Raw genomic sequence first — 19,544 nt, 5'->3', positions numbered from 1 at the left:
TTCTCAGCATATAGGCTGTAGTTCGGGCTTTGGACGTAAGATGATGCAATTGGTGAGTGGAACCATAGCAGGAAATAAAGATTCAATATTCAAAGTGTTTATCTGGACGGGTCATAAATATCATTTCAGTGGGGGTCCAGCTCCCGGGACCCTCGCTAATCAGCTGTCTGAAGAGGCCATTGGCACTCAAGCTAGTACTGCAGCCTCCTCATGGCATAGTGGTAGTGCCTGGTACTGCAACTCAATGCTTTTCACTGGAAGGGGACGGAACTGGTCAAAGAATATCAATACTTAAGTCCTGGAATCCCGTATTAAAGCATGACGAGTGGAGAATGTACTCCAGAGGTACAAAAACATAGAAAATTTATTTCAAATAAACCCAATCAGGTTGATGATTTTCATGATTGTTTCACTTTGATGGAAGTTTTCTTACTCCGGTACCCATGGGAATCAGGGTTGCCAATCGGCAGTAAAGCCACAGAAACTCCAGCTTCCATTAAAAATCAGATTTTTTTCCAGCAGGGAGGAGCTTGTGCAGCTTATTGTAACTCTATTACAGCGCAGCGGAACTGCTGTTGTGCGCATACTGGTAGCGAGCGCTGTATATACCGTGTATACATGACATGTTAGAATTACTATGCAGAACACAAACAAAATGACATCAGCAACCCCAATGGTAAGAAAACACATGGCGAAACTTTATAGAAACCCAATAAGTGCAGTCAAAAAACTGCTGCATGAATGTCTAAGTGTGCAAGAAAACGGAAACCGCTCTGCTCCTGTATACAGATGCAGCATATACAGAAGACATCCTATTGTCTCTATAGATGGGCAAAAGGTGCGTCCAAAGCTCTGCGGCGCCATCACAATTCTCCGTGCGTTTTCTTAACCACGATTTTTAGCATTGAGAGAGATGAAGAGAAACCACCGGGAACGGCCGCCACTGAAAGAGAAGGGGAAACCGGTTACTCATCTGCCCTTGGCCAGCATATGTTACTGGAAGTTCTAAGCAGGGCCGTGGAGTCGGAGTGCCATTGTGGTGGAGGCGGTAGCAATGTGTGTGCACGCGCGTGTGTGTATATATCACATGGTATAATTCACTAAATGCAGACTGTGTCCAGATTTCCTTTCATAGGAGCTTAAGAAGGTCCTATAAATATATGTTGTATTCATCTAAGCCCCCCATTTCTCAAGGCCCCCCGCTAACGAGGATCCATCAACAGATCAGTTATTGGCTGTCCAGATTGTGTCCCAATACATAGATCTTCTGTTCCATGTAAACAGCGGCATTATGTTATGATGTAAAGCCGGATGTTCCCGTCTTAACCCTTTCCAATCCGATGTCGGGCCTGACCCGACATCATCGTTTCCCTCCACAGCTCCGTTGTCGGGGCAGGCCCGACACTGCAGTGCAGGAGTGCATCTGCACCTGATCATCAGACACATCGGGTGCAGATGCACTCCTGCACTGGTCCTCATCGAGGACCCCCGAGGAGAAGGTAGAAAGGGTTTTTAACCCTTTCTGCCTTCTCCTTTGCACATTACATAGCGCTCAATTAGCTCTATGTAATGCACAGACATTCTGGCCGGCGATCACGTGACCGGCGGTGTTACCTGACCCCCAGCGGTCACATGAACGCCGAGCCGGGAGCCTGCACCGTGGGGGGGGACCTGCTTACCTGTCCGGCGTCTTCCGCATTCTCCCTTCTGCCTCCCTGCCCGGCGATCATGTGACCGCCGGGTGCCACCTGACCCCAACGGTCACATGATCGCTGAGCCGGGAGGCAGAAGGGAGAACGCGGAAGACGCCGGACAGGTAAGCAGGTCCCTCCACGGTGCGGTGAGCACCTGCACCCTCCTGAACTCTGTCAGTTCAGTAAGGTGCAGGGAAAATGTATTTTTTCTCATCCATTCTCCCCAGCTCCAATTTATTTGGAGCTGGGGAGAATGGATGAGAAAAAAATAAATGGATTGGAAAGGGTTAATAACAGGAGTCCTAGATGAAGTATCGGGGGTTTGGCTTACTGACCCCACAGCCCCGATTCTAACGGCTTGCATATAATTCCCCGCTGTATTCGGTAAGGGGACACATGTCTGTGTGTTACATGCATGTACTTCCTCTCGCTTAGTTCATGATACTCCCTCATCACTCAGATCGGACTCACCGCTTGTATCCTTTATTTCATATTCAGACTTTTTCAGCGGCTTGTCTGCCTGAGACTGAGAAATAAGAGGCGGTAAAGTTAGAAAAGGCATGAAAGTTAATATATGTACAGTTACAGGTTATGTGCGGCGGCCTAAAGTACGAGGTATGGAGAGTTCTATCCGTCACGTTGTACCTGCAGAACCTCTCAGACGCAGGGACAGCGGGTTACGGACAAGGCAGAGCAGTCAGCATGAGCTACAGAGGTGGGGGAACAGATCACGGATCCCGGCTGCAGCCTGTCTGTTCCCAATCCCAACACATTGCCTTTTGATTGCATGAAGGCCACCAGAAGCGCCGGGTGAATTCCTACAATGTGCCCGGGTGGTTACTGTCAGAAGATATTTGCACATAGGGGGAGAACAGGACTTTTTTATTTTATAATTTCAGTTTTATTTAAGTAGGTCCAAGTGTAAAAAAAAAAATCGGTCCAGCGAGGAGAAGGTTACGAGCGCGTCCCAAAGGCTTGACCGACCAGTCAAGCAATCGTACACGGCAGGGATCTGCAGGTCTACACGCTCCTTTGCTGGAATTAGGCTGCAGTGACTGTAAGCTGTGGGGACATTTATCCACGTGACACTTCATTCATGTGACTATAAGGTCCCGTGACGGTTAATGGGCAATATGATGATCCTAGGAGACTGCTGTGGAACCAGCACTGCCGCCGCTTTGTGATCACACCGCAGCCTGCTGGGGGAAGTCAACAAGGAACTTTGAGATTAAAGGAGTTTTCCCACAACTTAAGATTGCTTCACGATCACTTGTGCTTCCTGATTTCTGCTGACAGATCATGTGACTGCTGCAGCCAATCACTGGCATAGAAGGTCACTGCTGTGATCAATGATTGGCTGCAGCAGTCACATGACCTGTCAGCAGGAACCAGTAAAGACAAAGGAATTGCGAAGATATTTTAAGTTGTGGGAAAACCATTTTAAGTTTCTTCCAGACTTATCTATCCATTACCCTGCAGGTTACGATGACGTCCGTTCCACCTTCTGGTTCGTGGACACTCGGGAGTGAAGCATATGGCTAGAATCTACCATCACCAAATAAGACCCCATCTGCATTTTGGTTGCACCATTATGGGGGCCTCGCCACAATGGGCTGTGGGACTATGAGCAAGGCTCCTGGGCTGGAGTTGTGCGGGTTCCCAGGACATCCCTTTTGTGGTCGTTTATTTGACATATCAATGTAGAAGCACAATGACCAGTAAGAGCAAATAGTCTCCACCACCCCGACTAAAGGCGAGCATCATGTGCACACGCTGTAGGCAGGGGGGGAGAAGATGCTGCAAAGGGAGAATTTATTCAAAAATAGAAGGCGTCTGATTCCAAACGTATTCTGCAGCGGACAACAACTCCCAACATCCAGCCGATGGCATCAAGAACTATCTGCAGAAGAACAAGGAGTCCTGGAAGCGCTGATGTGCCCGCGCAGAGCCCGGATCTCATCATCATTCAGTCTGTCTGGGGTTACATGAAGAGACAGAAGGATCTGAGCGAGCGACATCCACAGAAGATCTGTAGTTAGTTCTCCAAGATGCCTGGAACAACCTCCCTGACGACTGCCTTCAAAAACTGTGTGCAAGTGTACCTAGAAGAGTTGATGCTGGTGTGGAGGTGAGGGGCGTCACACCAACTATTAATGGGATTTACATCTTTGGTTCAGTCACTTGCATTTTGTTTGCCAAAAATAAAACTATTAACATTTCTATTTTTGAGGACGATTCTCACTTTGCAGCATTTTATTCACTTCTGTCTAAAACTTTTACACAGAGCTGAACTGAACATCCAGCTTTGTGGTTTTATCCCAGCTACGCCGGCAGCCATTCGTCTCCCCGCTGTTTCCCTACGGCTATCTCGGGTGCTGAAGCCATAATAAATGTCCATTCTGATGAGGGACGTCCGGACAAAGATGGAGAATTCATTTTAAAGGGTTTCTGACATTCCATTCACCTTCTACAACTTGCTGCCCATTGCCCCCCCCCCCCTCCCCCCAAATGTGGCATCTAGACTCCTCTTCCTACCAGCCGCTCCTCAGCCGCCCCCGCACTACGCCAGTCGCTGCACCGGCTGCCAATGTATTACAGAACTCAATTTACTCCTCACCCATAGAGCTCTAGATGGCGCCGCGCCACTGTACATCGCCTCCCTCCTGTCCATACGTCACCCAGCGCTGCGCTCTGCCAACACACAGACTGGGCGTCCTCCTAATACGCACCTCACTTGCCCACCTCCAGGACTGACCCTCTGGAACGCTCTACCCCAAGACATCCGGCTTATCCCCGATGCACAGAACTTCAGACTCATCTCTTCAAAGAAGCATGCCAACTCCCCTGACTTTAGTCCCCGCCCTCAAACTACAGCCAGGATGTACACTCCCTGCCCCTATACCCCACCCCGTCCTGATTGACCCCCCCATGCATCAAATGCGCTGCGGAATACGATGGCGCTATACAAATAACGATTAATACTATTAATATAGATTCCCCATAAATGAACTTACAAAAGCCTCGCAGGATTCTATTTTCCCTCCGGACACTTCAGCTTTGAACCGCATGAAATACAGATAGGAGGTTCCCGACGGCCTACAGAGACACAACCAAACAACATGAAGTCCTTGTAGAAGAAACCCGGCTGAAAGGTGGAAGAAAAGCCAAGATACTTTACCGCCAGATCAGGCAAGAAAAAGATCCGCTTGCGTCGTCTACTTCAATACTCATCTGCCATTTCTGTGGGGAAGAAGTCAAGAGCAGAGTGTGAGACTGAGGGAGAGCCCGAGGATACATTGTAGCATCTGGAGGGTCATGTGATCCAATTGTGACCACCCGGGGATTACCTGGCTGTCTGTTCTCTCCAGGAGTCACTATTTCAGTTACCAGAAATCTTGTATGGACTGTACCACACACACTCTTCACAGGGGGGTATAAACGCCCCATCACAGATGCCGATGATGATTAGAGGTGATCACAGCTGATCCTCCCAGCAGTATAATTATGGTCTTACTTATTTAGGTGACTATAGAGGGTGTAATAATCATATCATCCTCCCAGCAGGCAGAGACGATACTGGCTCTGAATCCTGCTGAGAAGCCCGGGAGGGGAGGAGCCTCTGCAGACAGGAGGGGGGAGGTGGGAAGAGACTTCACAGACAAGGGGAGGAGCCTTCGGAAATAGGAGAGGAGCCTCCGCAGGTCACGGTGCTGTACGAGGAGATGCTTGCAGAGGGCGGTGTACAGTATGACAGAGGGGCGGAGCTAATGGCACTGCTGGAGAGGCTTAGCTCCTCCCCCTCATGGCCGTCTGCCGGGGTCCCCTGGATCTGCTGCCGCCCGGGACCTTCTTAGGGGAAATTTACACCTAGTGGAAAATTCTGCAGCATTTCTGCATCTGAAAGAGTCACAAGCCTCCGCCTATCCGCCGCTGATCCCAGATGTAGCGCCACCTGACCAGCGGCGCTGCGCTCACTACAGCAGTCACATGATGCATCACATGACCATCTAAAGTCTAGATGGTCATGTGATGCATCATGTGACTGCTAGCAGAGGAAGAAAAAGCGCAGAAATCTTAAAATCAAAATGGTGTCCGTTACGTATCAGACAGGAGGTCGCACTGCAAGAAAGTGACTTACTATACATGGGAGACCTCCAGAGTGTGACAGTCAGGTGAGGGGTGCAATGATGGAAAATGGGTGTTGGCTTGAGTGTCCCTTTAAGGCCCCCCCTGTTCCGCGGTGTAGTCACAGATTCTATCACATTTTATGGAAATAAAGTTTTAAAGGGACATGGGGTTGATTTCTTAAAGTTCTCTCTTCTGGACAGGAACGGGCGTGAACACCGGCGGGCAGCGGGTGCAGTGTGTGCAATACGTCCTTTAGGCCGCTTCCACACGGTTGTGAAAATCGTGCGAGATTTCTGCGATACGAGACTCACAAATATGACCCCTATTCTGGTGAAGGGGTCCTATCCATGAACGGTTAAGCGCTGCGGAATATGTTGGCGCTATACAAATAAAGATTATTATTATTATTATATTATTGTCTCCCAGCATTGCAGTGTGAGAAAACAATTCCCGGCACGCCCCATCGTTCAGCGGGCCCCCATCGTTCAGCGGGCCCCCCCATCGTTCAGCGGGCCCCCCATCGTTCAGCGGGCCCCCCATCGTTCAGCGGGCCCCCATCGCTCAGCGGGCCCTCGGAACGCCTCACATTTTTTTCAATGGGGCTGGAAAGCGCATCAGACGGCGTGCCGATCGGAGGATCGCAGCAGGTCTGAAGTGATGGAGGCGTTCTTGGCACGAGTGTCAAGCACTCTATGGCTTCCCAGCTTTACTCATTCACACCTGTACCAGGCGCCCACTGGCGGGCATCATCTCACCTCGTTAGTGCCTCCCTGAGCCGCGTAGGAAAAACTGCAGGAGAAGGAGCCCTGTGAGGAGAAGAACCGGGTCAAAGACTTCACATTTGTCACCCAACGCCAACCAAACCAGGGGCAGCGGGAACCCATGGGGCAGCGGGCACAGAACCCACGGGGCAGCGGGCACAGAACCCACAGGGCAGCGGGCACAGAGCACCATGTAGGTCATATTCTCAAATGCAACGTTTCACGATAAACACTCTTTGAAGCTTGGCCTGGAACAGAGCTCTGAGTCGCGGAGGCAGCTAAGGCGGCATCTCTCCACAACGCCGCCGCTACGGGACTGCTGGGGAAGGGAAGGGGCAGCAGGAGCCGCCTCTACGGGAGCGCCGGAGGAGGGGGGGGCAGCAGGAGCCGCCTCTACGGGAGCGCCGGAGGAGGGGGGGGCAGCAGGAGCCGCCTCTACGGGACCGCCGAATGAGGGGGGGGGGGGGGGGGCAGCAGGAGCCGCCTCTACGGGAGCGCCGGAGGAGGGGGGGGCAGCAGGAGCCGCCTCTACGGGAGCGCCGGAGGAGGGGGGGGGGCCGCAGGAGCCGCCTCTACGGGAGCGCCGGAGGAGGGGGGGGGGCAGCAGGAGCCGCCTCTACGGGAGCGCCGGAGGAGGGGGGGGGGCAGCAGGAGCCGCCTCTACGGGAGCGCCGGAGGAGGGGGGGGGGCAGCAGGAGCCGCCTCTACGGGAGCGCCGGAGGAGGGGGGGGGGCAGCAGGAGCCGCCTCTACGGGAGCGCCGGAGGAGGGGGGAGCAGCAGGAGCCGCCTCTACGGGAGCGCCGGAGGAGGGGGGAGCAGCAGGAGCCGCCTCTACGGGACCGCCGAATGAGGGGGGGGGGGGGGCAGCAGGGGCCGCCTCTACGGGACCGCCGAATGAGGGGGGGGGGCAGCAGGGGCCGCCTCTACGGGACCGCCGGAGGAGGGGGGGGCAGCAGGAGCCGCCTCTACGGGAGCGCCGGAGGAGGGGGGGGGCAGCAGGAGCCGCCTCTACGGGAGCGCCGGAGGAGGGGGGGGGGCAGCAGGAGCCGCCTCTACGGGAGCGCCGAATGAGGGGGGGGCAGCAGGAGCCGCCTCTACGGGAGCGCCGAATGAGGGGGGGGGCAGCAGGGGCCGCCTCTACGGGAGCGCCGAATGAGGGGGGGGGGGGGCAGCAGGAGCCGCCTCTACGGGACCGCCGAATGAGGGGGGGGGGGCAGCAGGGGCCGCCTCTACGGGACCGCCGAATGAGGGGGGGGGGGGGGGGGGCAGCAGGGGCCGCCTCTACGGGACCGCCGAATGAGGGGGGGGGCAGCAGGGGCCGCCTCTACGGGACCGCCGGAGGAGGGGGGGGCAGCAGGAGCCGCCTCTACGGGACCGCCGAATGAGGGGGGGGGGCAGCAGGGGCCGCCTCTACGGGACCGCCGAATGAGGGGGGGGGGGCAGCAGGGGCCGCCTCTACGGGACCGCCGAATGAGGGGGGGGGGGCAGCAGGGGCCGCCTCTACGGGACCGCCGAATGAGGGGGGGGGGGCAGCAGCAGGAGCCGCTTCTACGGGACCGCCAGGGAATGGGGGGGGGGGGGGGGGAGCTTTCTGTTGTGCTGCAGGAACCAGCCGGCGCTGTACACTGTGTAGTGGCCCAGGTTGGTACTGCAGGCTTTACTGCAATAGTTATCGCCCGGCTGCAGCCAGGAGTGGGCGCCCCCTGTTGGTTCTGCCCTACAACTACATGGGTGCTGCGGTTAGGGGGTCTCACACCTGCGTCAGGGCATCCGCCTCCTCTGTCCGGGGAGCAGGGGGGTATCCCCGCGGACGGCTCTAGGCTCGCTGACTACGGGTCTGTCCGGTTTCCGCTGCCGGCTTGTAGACAGAGGCGGATCTGCTGCGGAACCTCCAGCGCAGGCGTGAGACCCGAGCGGTGTGCAGTAACGATACCGGGGTTAATAAACGGCCGTAGAGCGGTGATGTCTGACCCAGCTCCGGGTGACCGTGTAGTCCAGCCCGCCAGGCTTCACGTCAAACTCCTCCGCGCCGCCATCCGCTCCCGTCCGGCAGAGCAGCAGCAGCAGAGCGCCCAGCACCGCCGACATCATCCTGCCGCCTCATAGGGAACCTGTGCTGTCGTGCGGGCCTGCTATTGGCCAGAACCGGCAGCCACGTGGGCGGAAGGTGGGAGGAGCTTCGTGTGGAGGCTTTACATCCTGGACCGGGAGTCTGAATCCTGCTGAGGAGACGGGGCGGCTGAAATACCAAATATGCAGACGGGAGGAGGAAGTGGGAGGAGCCTCCGCAGACAGGGGAGGAGCCTCCGCAGGTCACATTTGGTGCTGTACGAGGAGATGCTTGGAGAGGGCGGTGTACAGTATGACAGAGGGGCGGGGCTTGGCTCCTCCCCCTTATGGCCGCCTGCCGGGGGTCCCCTGGATCTGCCGCCGCCCGGGTCTTTCGGGAAATTTACACCTAGTGGAAAATTCCGTAGCTTTTCTGCAGTCACCAGCCTCCGCCTATCCGCCGCTGATCCCAGATGTAGCGCCACCTGACAAGCGGCGCCGCGCTCACTACAGGGCGCACTGACAGCGCTGAGCCTGCGGTATCCGCCGCTGATCCGCATGACGGCTGCAGACTGTGTCTAGGATGCAGAGACGCTGCGCGGCTGTCCTCACATGTGCAGCAAATAGAAGCATTGACTTCAGTGGGTTCCTTCACACGTGCTGCGCAATACAACATCTGAGCAGCTGACCTGCTTACAACACAGGCGGCCCGTCCTCAAACATGGCGCCGAGGTGAGCGGTCCGGGCTGTGCAATAAAGTACTGATGCGGGTGGCCTGCGATGGTGCACATGCACATGGCGTATACGTCCCGCATTGGCGAGTGTACATGCGCTCACGCTCGTGTGAGGACGCCATTACGAGTTCTAAGAGTCTAAAAAGGCAACGAGCCCCAACCCAGTATCTGCACTGATGCTGCTGATAGCTGCGGAGGCTCTCCTGCCTCATCCTGTGCTGAGGAGGCTGCGAGGAGGCGGGCGGCGGCAGCGGCGCTGGTGAAGACCCTGGCTGGGTGTCAGTGCAGGGATGAGCTGCGGGGATCGCCTTACCAGGACATTGTATTCCCAGCAGCAGGAGGTCCAGGCAGGCCCTGAGCAGCGGCCCAAACTGCTGATTGCTGCTGACAGAGGCGCTTGGTGCACAGCCGGCAGTTCTGGACAACGTTCTCTCCCCGCCCAGAGAACAGCACCATAGACCCACATAACACAAACACAACCGCTCTTGTGCCTCATCACATAAGGGAGGCTCCTTCCGGTGTGTGCTGCGACCCCTATAGAGTCCAGCAAGAAGTGATATGTGGACCCGCAAAGCAGAGTACCGAAATACGTCGTATTGGGTAACCTGCTGCACGGCTCCAAGAGAACAGCACCATATATCAACTAGAACAAGCAACGGTTCTTCTGTCGGCCTGACCGCTGCAGCCAGCACCGTCCGCCTCAGTGGTGACGCTGTCATCACTGCCATTGTCCGCCTCGGTGGTGACGCCGTCATCAGCACCACCGTCCACCTCAGTGGTGACGCCATGATCACCGCCATTGTCCGCCTCGGTGGTTACGCCGTCATCACCGCCATTGTCCGCCTCGGTGGTGACGCCGTCATCACCGCCATTGTCCGCCTCGGTGGTGACGCCGTCATCACCGCCATTGTCCGCCTCGGTGGTGACGCCGTCATCACCGCCATTGTCCGCCTCGGTGGTGACGCCGTCATCACTGCCATTGTCCGCCTCGGTGGTGACGCCGTCATCACCGCCATTGTCCGCCTCGGTGGTGACGCCGTCATCACCGCCATTGTCCGCCTCGGTGGTGACGCCGTCATCACCGCCATTGTCCGCCTCACTGGTGACGCCGTCATCACAGCCACCGTCCGCCTCACTGGTGACGCTGTCATCCCCACCCATGTCCGCCTCGGTGGCGACACCCGTCATCAGCGCCGTCATCCCCACCTATGTCTGCCTCAGTGGTGACGCCGTCATCACCGCCATTGTCCGCCTCGGTGGCGACACCCGTCATCAGCGCCGTCATCCCCACCTATGTCTGCCTCAGTGGTGACGCCGTCATCACCGCCATTGTCCGCCTCGGTGGTGACGCCGTCATCACCGCCATTGTCCGCCTCGGTGGTGACGCCGTCATCACCGCCATTGTCCGCCTCGGTGGTGACGCCGTCATCACCGCCATTGTCCACCTCGGTGGTGACGCCGCCATCACCGCCATTGTCCGCCTCGGTGGTGACGCCGTCATCAGCGCCATTGTCCGCCTCGGTGGTGACGCCGTCATCACAGCCACCGTCCGCCTCACTGGTGACGCTGTCATCCCCACCCATGTCCGCCTCGGTGGCGACACCCGTCATCAGCGCCGTCATCCCCACCTATGTCTGCCTCAGTGGTGACGCCGTCATCACCGCCATTGTCCGCCTCGGTGGTGACGCCGTCATCACTGCCATTGTCCACCTCGGTGGTGACGCCGTCATCACCGCCATTGTCCGCCTCAGTGGTGACGCCGTCATCACCGCCATTGTCCGCCTCGGTGGCGACACCCGTCATCAGCGCCGTCATCCCCACCTATGTCTGCCTCAGTGGTGACGCCGTCATCACCGCCATTGTCCGCCTCGGTGGTGACGCCGTCATCACCGCCATTGTCCGCCTCGGTGGTGACGCCGTCATCACCGCCATTGTCCACCTCGGTGGTGACGCCGCCATCACCGCCATTGTCCGCCTCGGTGGTGACGCCGTCATCAGCGCCATTGTCCGCCTCGGTGGTGACGCCGTCATCACAGCCACCGTCCGCCTCACTGGTGACGCTGTCATCCCCACCCATGTCCGCCTCGGTGGCGACACCCGTCATCAGCGCCGTCATCCCCACCTATGTCTGCCTCAGTGGCGACGCCGTCATCACCGCCATTGTCCGCCTCGGTGGTGACGCCGTCATCACCGCCATTGTCCGCCTCGGTGGTGACGCCGTCATCACCGCCATTGTCCGCCTCGGTGGTGACGCCGTCATCACCGCCATTGTCCGCCTCGGTGGTGACGCCGTCATCACCGCCATTGTCCGCCTCGGTGGTGACGCCGTCATCACCGCCATTGTCCGCCTCGGTGGTGACGCCGTCATCACCGCCATTGTCCGCCTCGGTGGTGACGCCGTCATCACCGCCATTGTCCGCCTCGGTGTTGACGCCGTCATCACCGCCATTGTCCGCCTCGGTGGTGACGCCGTCATCAGCGCCGTCATCCCCACCTATGTCCGCCTCGGTGGTGACGCCGTCATCACAGCCACCGTCCGCCGACAGCAGATTGTTTCTGCGGTGCGTGATGGTTACATTATTCATCCACGCAGTTATTTCTCGCCTGCCCTTCCCGTCCTTGTGTACGTTTTCTGAACTTTTTGGAATAACCTGGATTTCTGCATTAGGTGACTTTTCCCGGACCCCGGCCGTGACACACCTCATCAGACAGCTGGACCATGGAGCTGGCCATCAGTTCTTCATAGTCACAGGGTAATCCGAGGCTAGAGCTCTCCTCCCATGGCGGACGCATCCCATGCACAGTCCAGCACTTGGCCTCCATGCTTGTTCCACTCCGGTTGGGGGTCCAGATCCGGACATCAGTGGAGCTCCTGCCGTATATTATAAGGCTGAGCCTGTTTTCGTTGAGATGCACTCTTAGGCGTCTTCCGACGTGCATTTTTCATCCGCCTGCATGAATGACAAAAAGCTGGGACCAAGTCAGGCTAAATACCGTGTTCTCTCGCTCATTCCCACGGCCGTATTTACACCGCAGCCCAGAATACCTTCGGCTAGCAGAACTACTTCAAATGGCTGAATAGAGGCAGCCGACATCGTCCGGCAGCGCTGCCACTGCTAAACTCCCTCCCTCTCCATTTGATGACAGCTCATATAGAAGCCTATGGGAGGTGCCAGCTGATCGCAGCCGAAAGATGGGGGAAGACCGTGTCAAAACATCAGCCAGTGTGTTTGACCGCCAATGTCCTAGCTTCAGCGGACGGGCGTCTTTACACGACAATATAATCGGCCATGTGAATGAACGCCTTGGAATCCGATGCTGCACACGGCCGCAATTTGTATCGCGGCTAAATGTCGCATAAAGACCGCTCATATGAATAGGGCCGTACTGTGCGCAGCTGGGGCAGGAGACTTCTATGGGCTCCATCAGTCTAGCCCATAGAAGACAGAACAAGGCTGAGGGTGCAGCTTAAGACTTCTTCATGAGATGTGCTCAGTCGTAGCAGAGTTCTATGGGCCCTATTGATCTCAGTGGGGCCCCCAGGGAAGACTGCATCTAGTTGAGCACACACCGCCCTTTACACGGACAGAGCTGCCGTCTTGCTTCCTTTAGATGTTTAACCCCACATCTGCTGCAGGTAATATGTAGGGACACTTACTGCCCGGTCAATCCTTAACCCTCTCCAATCCACTGCCTGACATCTAAAGACATTATAATTTAAAGGGGTTGTCCCGCGGCAGCAAGTGGGTCTATACACTTCTGTATGGCCATATTAATGCACTTTGTAATATACATTGTGCATTAATTATGAGCCATACAGAAGTTATAAAAAGTTTTATACTTACCTGCTCCGTTGCTGGCGTCCTCGTCTCCATGGTGCCGACTAATTTTCGCCCTCCGATGGCCAAATTAGCCGCGCTTGCGCAGTCCGGGTCTTCTGCAATCTTCTATGGAGCCGCTCGTGCCAGAGAGCGGCTCCGTGTAGCTCCGCCCCGTCACGTGCCGATTCCAGCCAATCAGGAGGCTGAAATCGGCAATGGACCGCACAGAAGAGCTGCGGTCCATGAAGACAGAGGATCCCGGCGGCCATCTTCAGCGGTAAGTATTGAAGTCACCGGAGCGCTGGGATTAAGGTAAGCGCTCCGGTAAACTTCCTTTACCTCCCTGCATCGGGGTTGTCTCGCGCCGACCGGGGGGGGGGGGGGGGGGTTGAAAAAAAAAAAAACCCGTTTCGGCGCGGGACAACCCCTTTAAGGCTGTACAGCTCCGATGTAGGAAGACATCCGTTGGGGTTCTCTTACTGTATATTGCCAGCCTCTTTGCTGTTGGAGCCTATCCAACGTGTCACCTCATGCAGTACTGGCTTTAGCCAGCATATAGCGCTGTTGTCTAACAGCAGAAAAAGAGTAAGCCCCCCTAGGAAGACCAGGATACAAATTGGATTGGAAAGGGTTAATAGGTGACAATCTAGGTCACCGCCTTTTGGATCCCTGTATTGAGCTGAGCTCCAGTAATACTTCTGTGGGGATCAGGGAACGGGATTCCAACATGTTTCGGAGTAACAGACGTTGGGGAGCGCAGGGGCACCGTGGAGCCAGACACTTGATGACGGCAGCAGACAGCTGACGTCAGGGCAGACCAGGCTCGCCCCATAGGGATGCTGGCGCTGGGTCACATTAGCAGATGTACCAGAGTCTGCATCAGTTACTGTAATATTGTATAGAGGATGTGGTGCCGCTACTCCAGTAATTGCTGGTAGTGTAAGCCCCCTGATGTATTAGTCCCGCAGGACATAGAAGTCGGCTAGTGGGACCCCGCTTAGTCATTTCTTTTAGTTTGAATCTCCCGGGCTCTTCTTCCTCCGATGGTCATGTGACCTCATCCCACCCCGCTCCGCTCTACATGGGGTTAGGCTACACGCACGCCCTGATTAAACTCAGGTGCAATAGTAATTGATACCTACCATTCTCATCCAAGACTCAGACATAAATCGGACGTGCTGCAGTTTATTTCTCTGACTCTTCGTCAGGGTTAAAGATGTGTAAATACCCCCATTCATATTAAGAAGCGCCACGTCCGTCTGATTTTCAGATCAGTTTAAAGCGCTGCGGAATAAGTTGGCGCCATACTAGTAAAGACTATATTACTCGATCTGAAAATCAAATGACTTGTAGCTTTATGCTTTCTGAAACTAGTCAATTTTCAGTCTGTGTTATGCTGTTACTAAGCACCTACTACAGAAACTGCCTGCAGTGGGACACAGGCACACCTATTACAGGTACGAGTGATAATCACACAGGTATAAGAGAGGAGATCACAGCTCTGCCTCCTTACAGGTACGAGTGATAATCACACAGGTATAAGAGAGGAGATCACAGCTCAGCCTCCTGTCTGTATCCTCGTGGGCTGTAGCTCATTTCACCGAATATAAAAGGTAATGATAATTAAACTGTTCCCCCAGCAGGCAGAAATAGTACAGCCTCTAGCTAATGTTGTGCTGATGGATCTTGGGATTGATTTGAAACTGAAAGTAAAAAAATCCCCCCCCCCCCCCCGCTTAAAATGTTGCCTGATAAGCATGCCTTACGTATTGGGTCATTGAGGAGGCCCAAATCATCAAAAAGAAGAGACAATTGCTGGTGACTTTGGAAATAAAAGTCCTATTTTAGGGGTACAGTCGCAGCAACTAGAACCCTGATCTACAAGCGGACATTTCCTCTGACCCCATCTTAGAACATAATTTAGCCTTTTTTTTCTTTTCTACTGTTAGTAAAGCTATATTCTTATGAATAACAGAACAAATCTTAGTCTGATCTGATGCCAACTGTCCCAAATACAGAGCCACAGACTCAGCGCCCCAGTTGTCCCAAACACAGGTCTCGGCCCACATGGGCCACCAGGTTTACGGTGTTTCACATCCCAGTTCCTGTAGATCCATCGCTGCACCTTCTTGCCTGACAGAGGAACACGACGATTGCTCTAAATGGCCACATGAAGCCAGAAAGGCTCGCTGCACATCGGATGGCAGTAGTATTCATCTGGATTGACTGAAGTGCTGCCGTCCCGGGCTCATGGACAAGAGATCACTAGTAATCTTGTTGCTGCCCGTTATAGCACCAGTGAGAGATCACACTGTGGGGGCTGCCAGCATCAGACGAGATGATTATCGTTTGGACAAGCGGCTGCCGTCACCGCTAGCTCGTTCGCTCGGTCAGACCGGCAGATACATCATTCACTGTATAAGTGACGGAGAACCGCGCCAACTGAACGGGCCGATAAGGTCCTTCTACCTGCAGAACCTGAACGATGAGCAGACGGCGCGGCTATCCTCCGGGCGTTGGCTCGCACTCAGACTGAACGATAACAAAAGGTTTTACAGTTTCCTAACAAAGTCATTGATGTTTCTGTAACATTGAAGCCCGCTGATTCCGCTGATATCATTGATTACTCGCAGCCCGTCTGTCACCTTACGAAGCATTTCCTTTAAGTGCTAACAGTTTGGACCGGCCATCATTACTATTCAGCGGTTCTTGGTGGAGGAGGACGCTTGCATCTGGACTTCCCCTCTGTAAGAACCAGCAAGACTCACCCATCACCTTCGGATTGTACTTCCCTCTGTACCGGTCTGTGAGGTCTTGTGTGTGTAATACACAGTGAATAGACCATATGTCAGGGGGCTGATTCACATGAGCGGATTATTTCACACTATGCAGCATGACCTGTTGGGGCATATTACACACCGCAATAAGCCATTGACGTGAATGGGCGAGCACAAATACGCAGTGAGTACGCAGGAAGCCTGCTTATGTGCACACCCTTTCAGTGCGCCCGTCTACATTGTTTTGCATGCGCAAATATGCAGTGTATTTGTGCACTTAAACACGCCAGAGCAGGTGAAGAACACGGGTGTAAGCAATTTTTGGTTGCATGACTGAAATGCACTTGCGTCCATGGGAATGAGGCCCAACAGTGACCTCCGACAGTTGCCCCAGTAGTAATAGTGGCCCCAGCAGTAATAGTGACCCCCCCCCCCATAGTGGCCCCAGCAGTAATAGTGACCCCCCCCCCCATAGTGGCCCCAGCAGTAATAGTGACCCCCCCCCCCATAGTGGCCCCAGCAGTAATAGTGACCCCCCCCCCCATAGTGGCCCCAGCAGTAATAGTGACCCCCCCCCCCCATAGTGGCCCCAGCAGTAATAGTGACCCCCCCCCCATAGTGGCCCCAGCAGTAATAGTGACCCCCCCCCCCCCATAGTGGCCCCAGCAGTAATAGTGACCCCCCCCCATAGTGGCCCCAGCAGTAATAGTGACCCCCCCCATAGTGGCCCCAGCAGTAATAGTGACCCCCCCCATAGTGGCCCCAGCAGTAATAGTGACCCCCCCCATAGTGGCCCCAGCAGTAATAGTGACCCCCCCGTGACCCCCCCCATAGTGGTCACAGTAGTAACAATGTCCTATTTTGACTTGAGTGGTAATAGTGACCACCATAGTAGTTCCAGGGATGCTGCCCAGCCAGAGGCCAATAGCAGCGCTCCCATTGGATCAGGAATAGGTAATCTAGTGCCATGAGGCACAGGTTTTCTTGCAGAAGGTATATCTGGATACAGAATTTTATCTCTGCTGGAGAAACCTTTGGTATTTGTCACGCAGAGATGTCAGTATGAGGGTCTCCTTGTTCTCACCGTACCATCGGAATGGCGTTCTACTGTGTGAGGAGTGTTCCATGACACACAGTTGTTGTGCGGTGCCACTTCTCATCTTGGTCACCAAGCTTTATCCTGAGATACTTGTAATAGGCGCACTTTACCAAGTATGTTCCTCTGCTGTGTCTTCAATGTGAACGGTCTGCAGACATAGAAGTTGTCTGGATTGTTCAGACATCCACGCCGACTGGATTACTTGTAGAGGTGTATTTCCAAATATAAAAAGGACAACGGCAATCGACGACGTTACCTGTAACTGGAAAACCTTACATGGCAGAAAAAACGGATCATATCTGAATTCAGCACTGAAGTTACTGTAAGCCGCCTATCTGCTTATGTTACTGTTCCGTCTAATAGGGGCCTGAAGTACTATTCCACTGATGGCCAACAGCCCATTGGATGAGAGAATTCACCAACAGACAACTAGCGAAACTCCAAGCAGCTTACAGATATAACTATATTGGCACTCTACACCCGACGTAGACACCGTGCCACACAACCCGATGGATGTTCTGACCCTACAGAATATACAATCGCCTGTAGACCCCCGGACCCAACTGGCCCTTGCCGGACTGGTTACTCCACCACAGCCATCCAGATAATAGAACAAACGTCTTGGATTAAAGACGGAAGGAAGAATCCACAAAAGGCACGTAATACACCAAGACGTTGCTCGTGGGAGGATGCAACCTCAGGACGAGCCCAAGCAGAGGGGTAAGGTCCATCTCTAAATGGCAATGTGTATATAGCTCATCACGTAAAAACTCCCAAGTGAGAGGACACTTGATAAGACATCAGCATATCTCCAGCTATAGCTACAGATCTGTCCTACTAGCAATCTATGATAGAGAGCAGTGAGAGAAGAGTCCTCTGATTGGTCTAACACCATACAGACAAATTACACTATCACCCCCTAGTGGTTATCTCCATATTGCAGTATATTAATAACTACATTTAACACAGGCGTCCCTGGTTTGTCGATTGTCTGCAACAAATTGGCCCCCCAGCAACAATCCCTGTAGCGATAATCCCACCACGTGTTCTGACATGGTTAGCTCTCCTCTTGTGTCCACAGAAGTGCAGAGGGCAACATCTTGTCTGATAGGTGACCGCAATGCCCTAATGTAGTCCTATCCGCACCGAGTGCCCTATAGAGGACGCCAGCCTGAGACGACCCCAACGTCTACCCTAACCTTACACCTTTTGACTTCTCTGAATAAGTTAGACACCATGAGTCCTACCCAACCAAAACAGGGAAAGACAAGGCATCTCACCCAGAGACCAAAAGATCATCGTAACAGCTACCAACACGGACCACCTTAAACGAAGCTTCTCATTAGTCAACAGAAGACTCCGTACCTTCTTTACAATCCACGTCAGCACATCCTAATGAGTTGGAAGATACTACAACCTCCGATTCCCTCAAAATTCAGTTAACGCTGAAGAAAGAATTGTCACAAATTCCCAATGACAACATCCAAGATAAAAGAAACCCGTGACCTTGGATAATGAACGGCATCATAGAAGACCGAATGGACAACGCAACAGTCTGCGAGTCCAACGGAAAAGTGGAGCAATTACACAAGGAAATGTTACAGGCGGCAGCGATGCGAGATCCTCAGGAAAAAGCATTGCAGATTAAAAAAAAATTCGCAGGAATACCCAATTTTGCGATAGTCCGTGTGAAGGAGCCCTATGAAATATCAAGACAGCCGAAGAGGAACGCCACAGGCTTTATCATCAGCACTCACACGAAACGCTCCAATGCATTCTGCCTACACAAACTACCTGAGGCCCCACATCAGTAAACCTCTTGAGCACCTATTTTTTTTTTTTTTTTTTTAAGGACAGTTTCAGCACCAATGACGCCAAGAAACTTAGGGCTCATGTCCACGGGCAAAATGTGATTTAAAATCCGCAGCGGATCTCCCGCGCGCGGATCCGCACCCCATAGGTGATCGTCAATAAAAGGCATTTTAAAAAAAATGGAGCATGAAAAAATCTGGACCATGCTCCATTTTCATGCGGGTCTCCCGCGGGGACGGCTCCCGCGGGCTTCTATTGAAGCCTATGGAAGCCGTCCGGATCCGCGGGAGACCTAAAGTAGGAATTTAAAGCATTTACTCACCCGCAGCGGACCGCGAAGCTCTTCTCTTCCTCACCGCCGCATCTCCCTTGCTTCGGCTCGGCGGATGTGCCCGGCGCATGCGCGCGGCACGTCGACGACGTGCCGGCGATGTGCCGCCGGCGTCAGGAATTCATCCGCCGGCCGAAAATGAAGATCCGGCCGTGAGGAACAGCTGATCTTCGTCGCCCGCGCCGGATAGGTAAATTCTTTTAAATTGCTAATTTCAGCGCTCATGTCCGCGGGGCAGGAGGGACCCGCTGCAGATTCTACATGGAGAATCTGCAGCGGATCTGATTTTCCCCGTGGACATGAGGCCTTAGACTCCACCCCAAAAAAACGAAAACAA

At 54.4% G+C, this 19,544-nt stretch overlaps 1 protein-coding gene across 1 annotated transcript; it reads right to left on the bottom strand.

Annotated features, from left to right (window-relative positions):
- Positions 1–346: 346 nt before the first annotated feature.
- On the bottom strand, positions 347–8,721 carry MYDGF (myeloid derived growth factor). The gene is made up of 6 exons (XM_066574450.1): positions 8,556–8,721; positions 6,578–6,628; positions 4,873–4,934; positions 4,709–4,790; positions 2,166–2,220; positions 347–943 (listed from the first exon to the last, which is right to left on the bottom strand). The coding sequence occupies exons 1-6, from the start codon at positions 8,673–8,675 to the stop codon at positions 864–866; spliced, it is 450 nt and encodes a 149-aa protein (XP_066430547.1). The 5' UTR covers positions 8,676–8,721; the 3' UTR covers positions 347–863.
- Positions 8,722–19,544: the final 10,823 nt, after the last annotated feature.

The sequence above is a fragment of the Eleutherodactylus coqui genome, chromosome 7, assembly GCF_035609145.1.
Source record: "Eleutherodactylus coqui strain aEleCoq1 chromosome 7, aEleCoq1.hap1, whole genome shotgun sequence".
NCBI classification, from domain to species: Eukaryota; Metazoa; Chordata; class Amphibia; order Anura; family Eleutherodactylidae; genus Eleutherodactylus; species Eleutherodactylus coqui.
Note: the sequence above shows the minus strand (reverse complement) of the source record. Positions and strands in the feature narration are given on the sequence as shown.

What these genes read in the sequence shown, in the direction of transcription:
- MYDGF (XM_066574450.1), bottom strand. Translation starts at nt 8,675, where the DNA reads ATGATGTCGGCGGTGCTGGGCGCTCTGCTGCTGCTGCTCTGCCGGACG. An exon ending in CTCAGGGAGGCACTAACGAG is followed by an intron (nt 4,935 to 6,577) that starts GTGAGATGATGC and finishes TCTTCCCCACAG; the next exon opens with AAATGGCAGATGAGTATTGA. An exon ending in TAGAATCCTGCGAGGCTTTT is followed by an intron (nt 2,221 to 4,708) that starts GTAAGTTCATTT and finishes CTTATTTCTCAG; the next exon opens with TCTCAGGCAGACAAGCCGCT.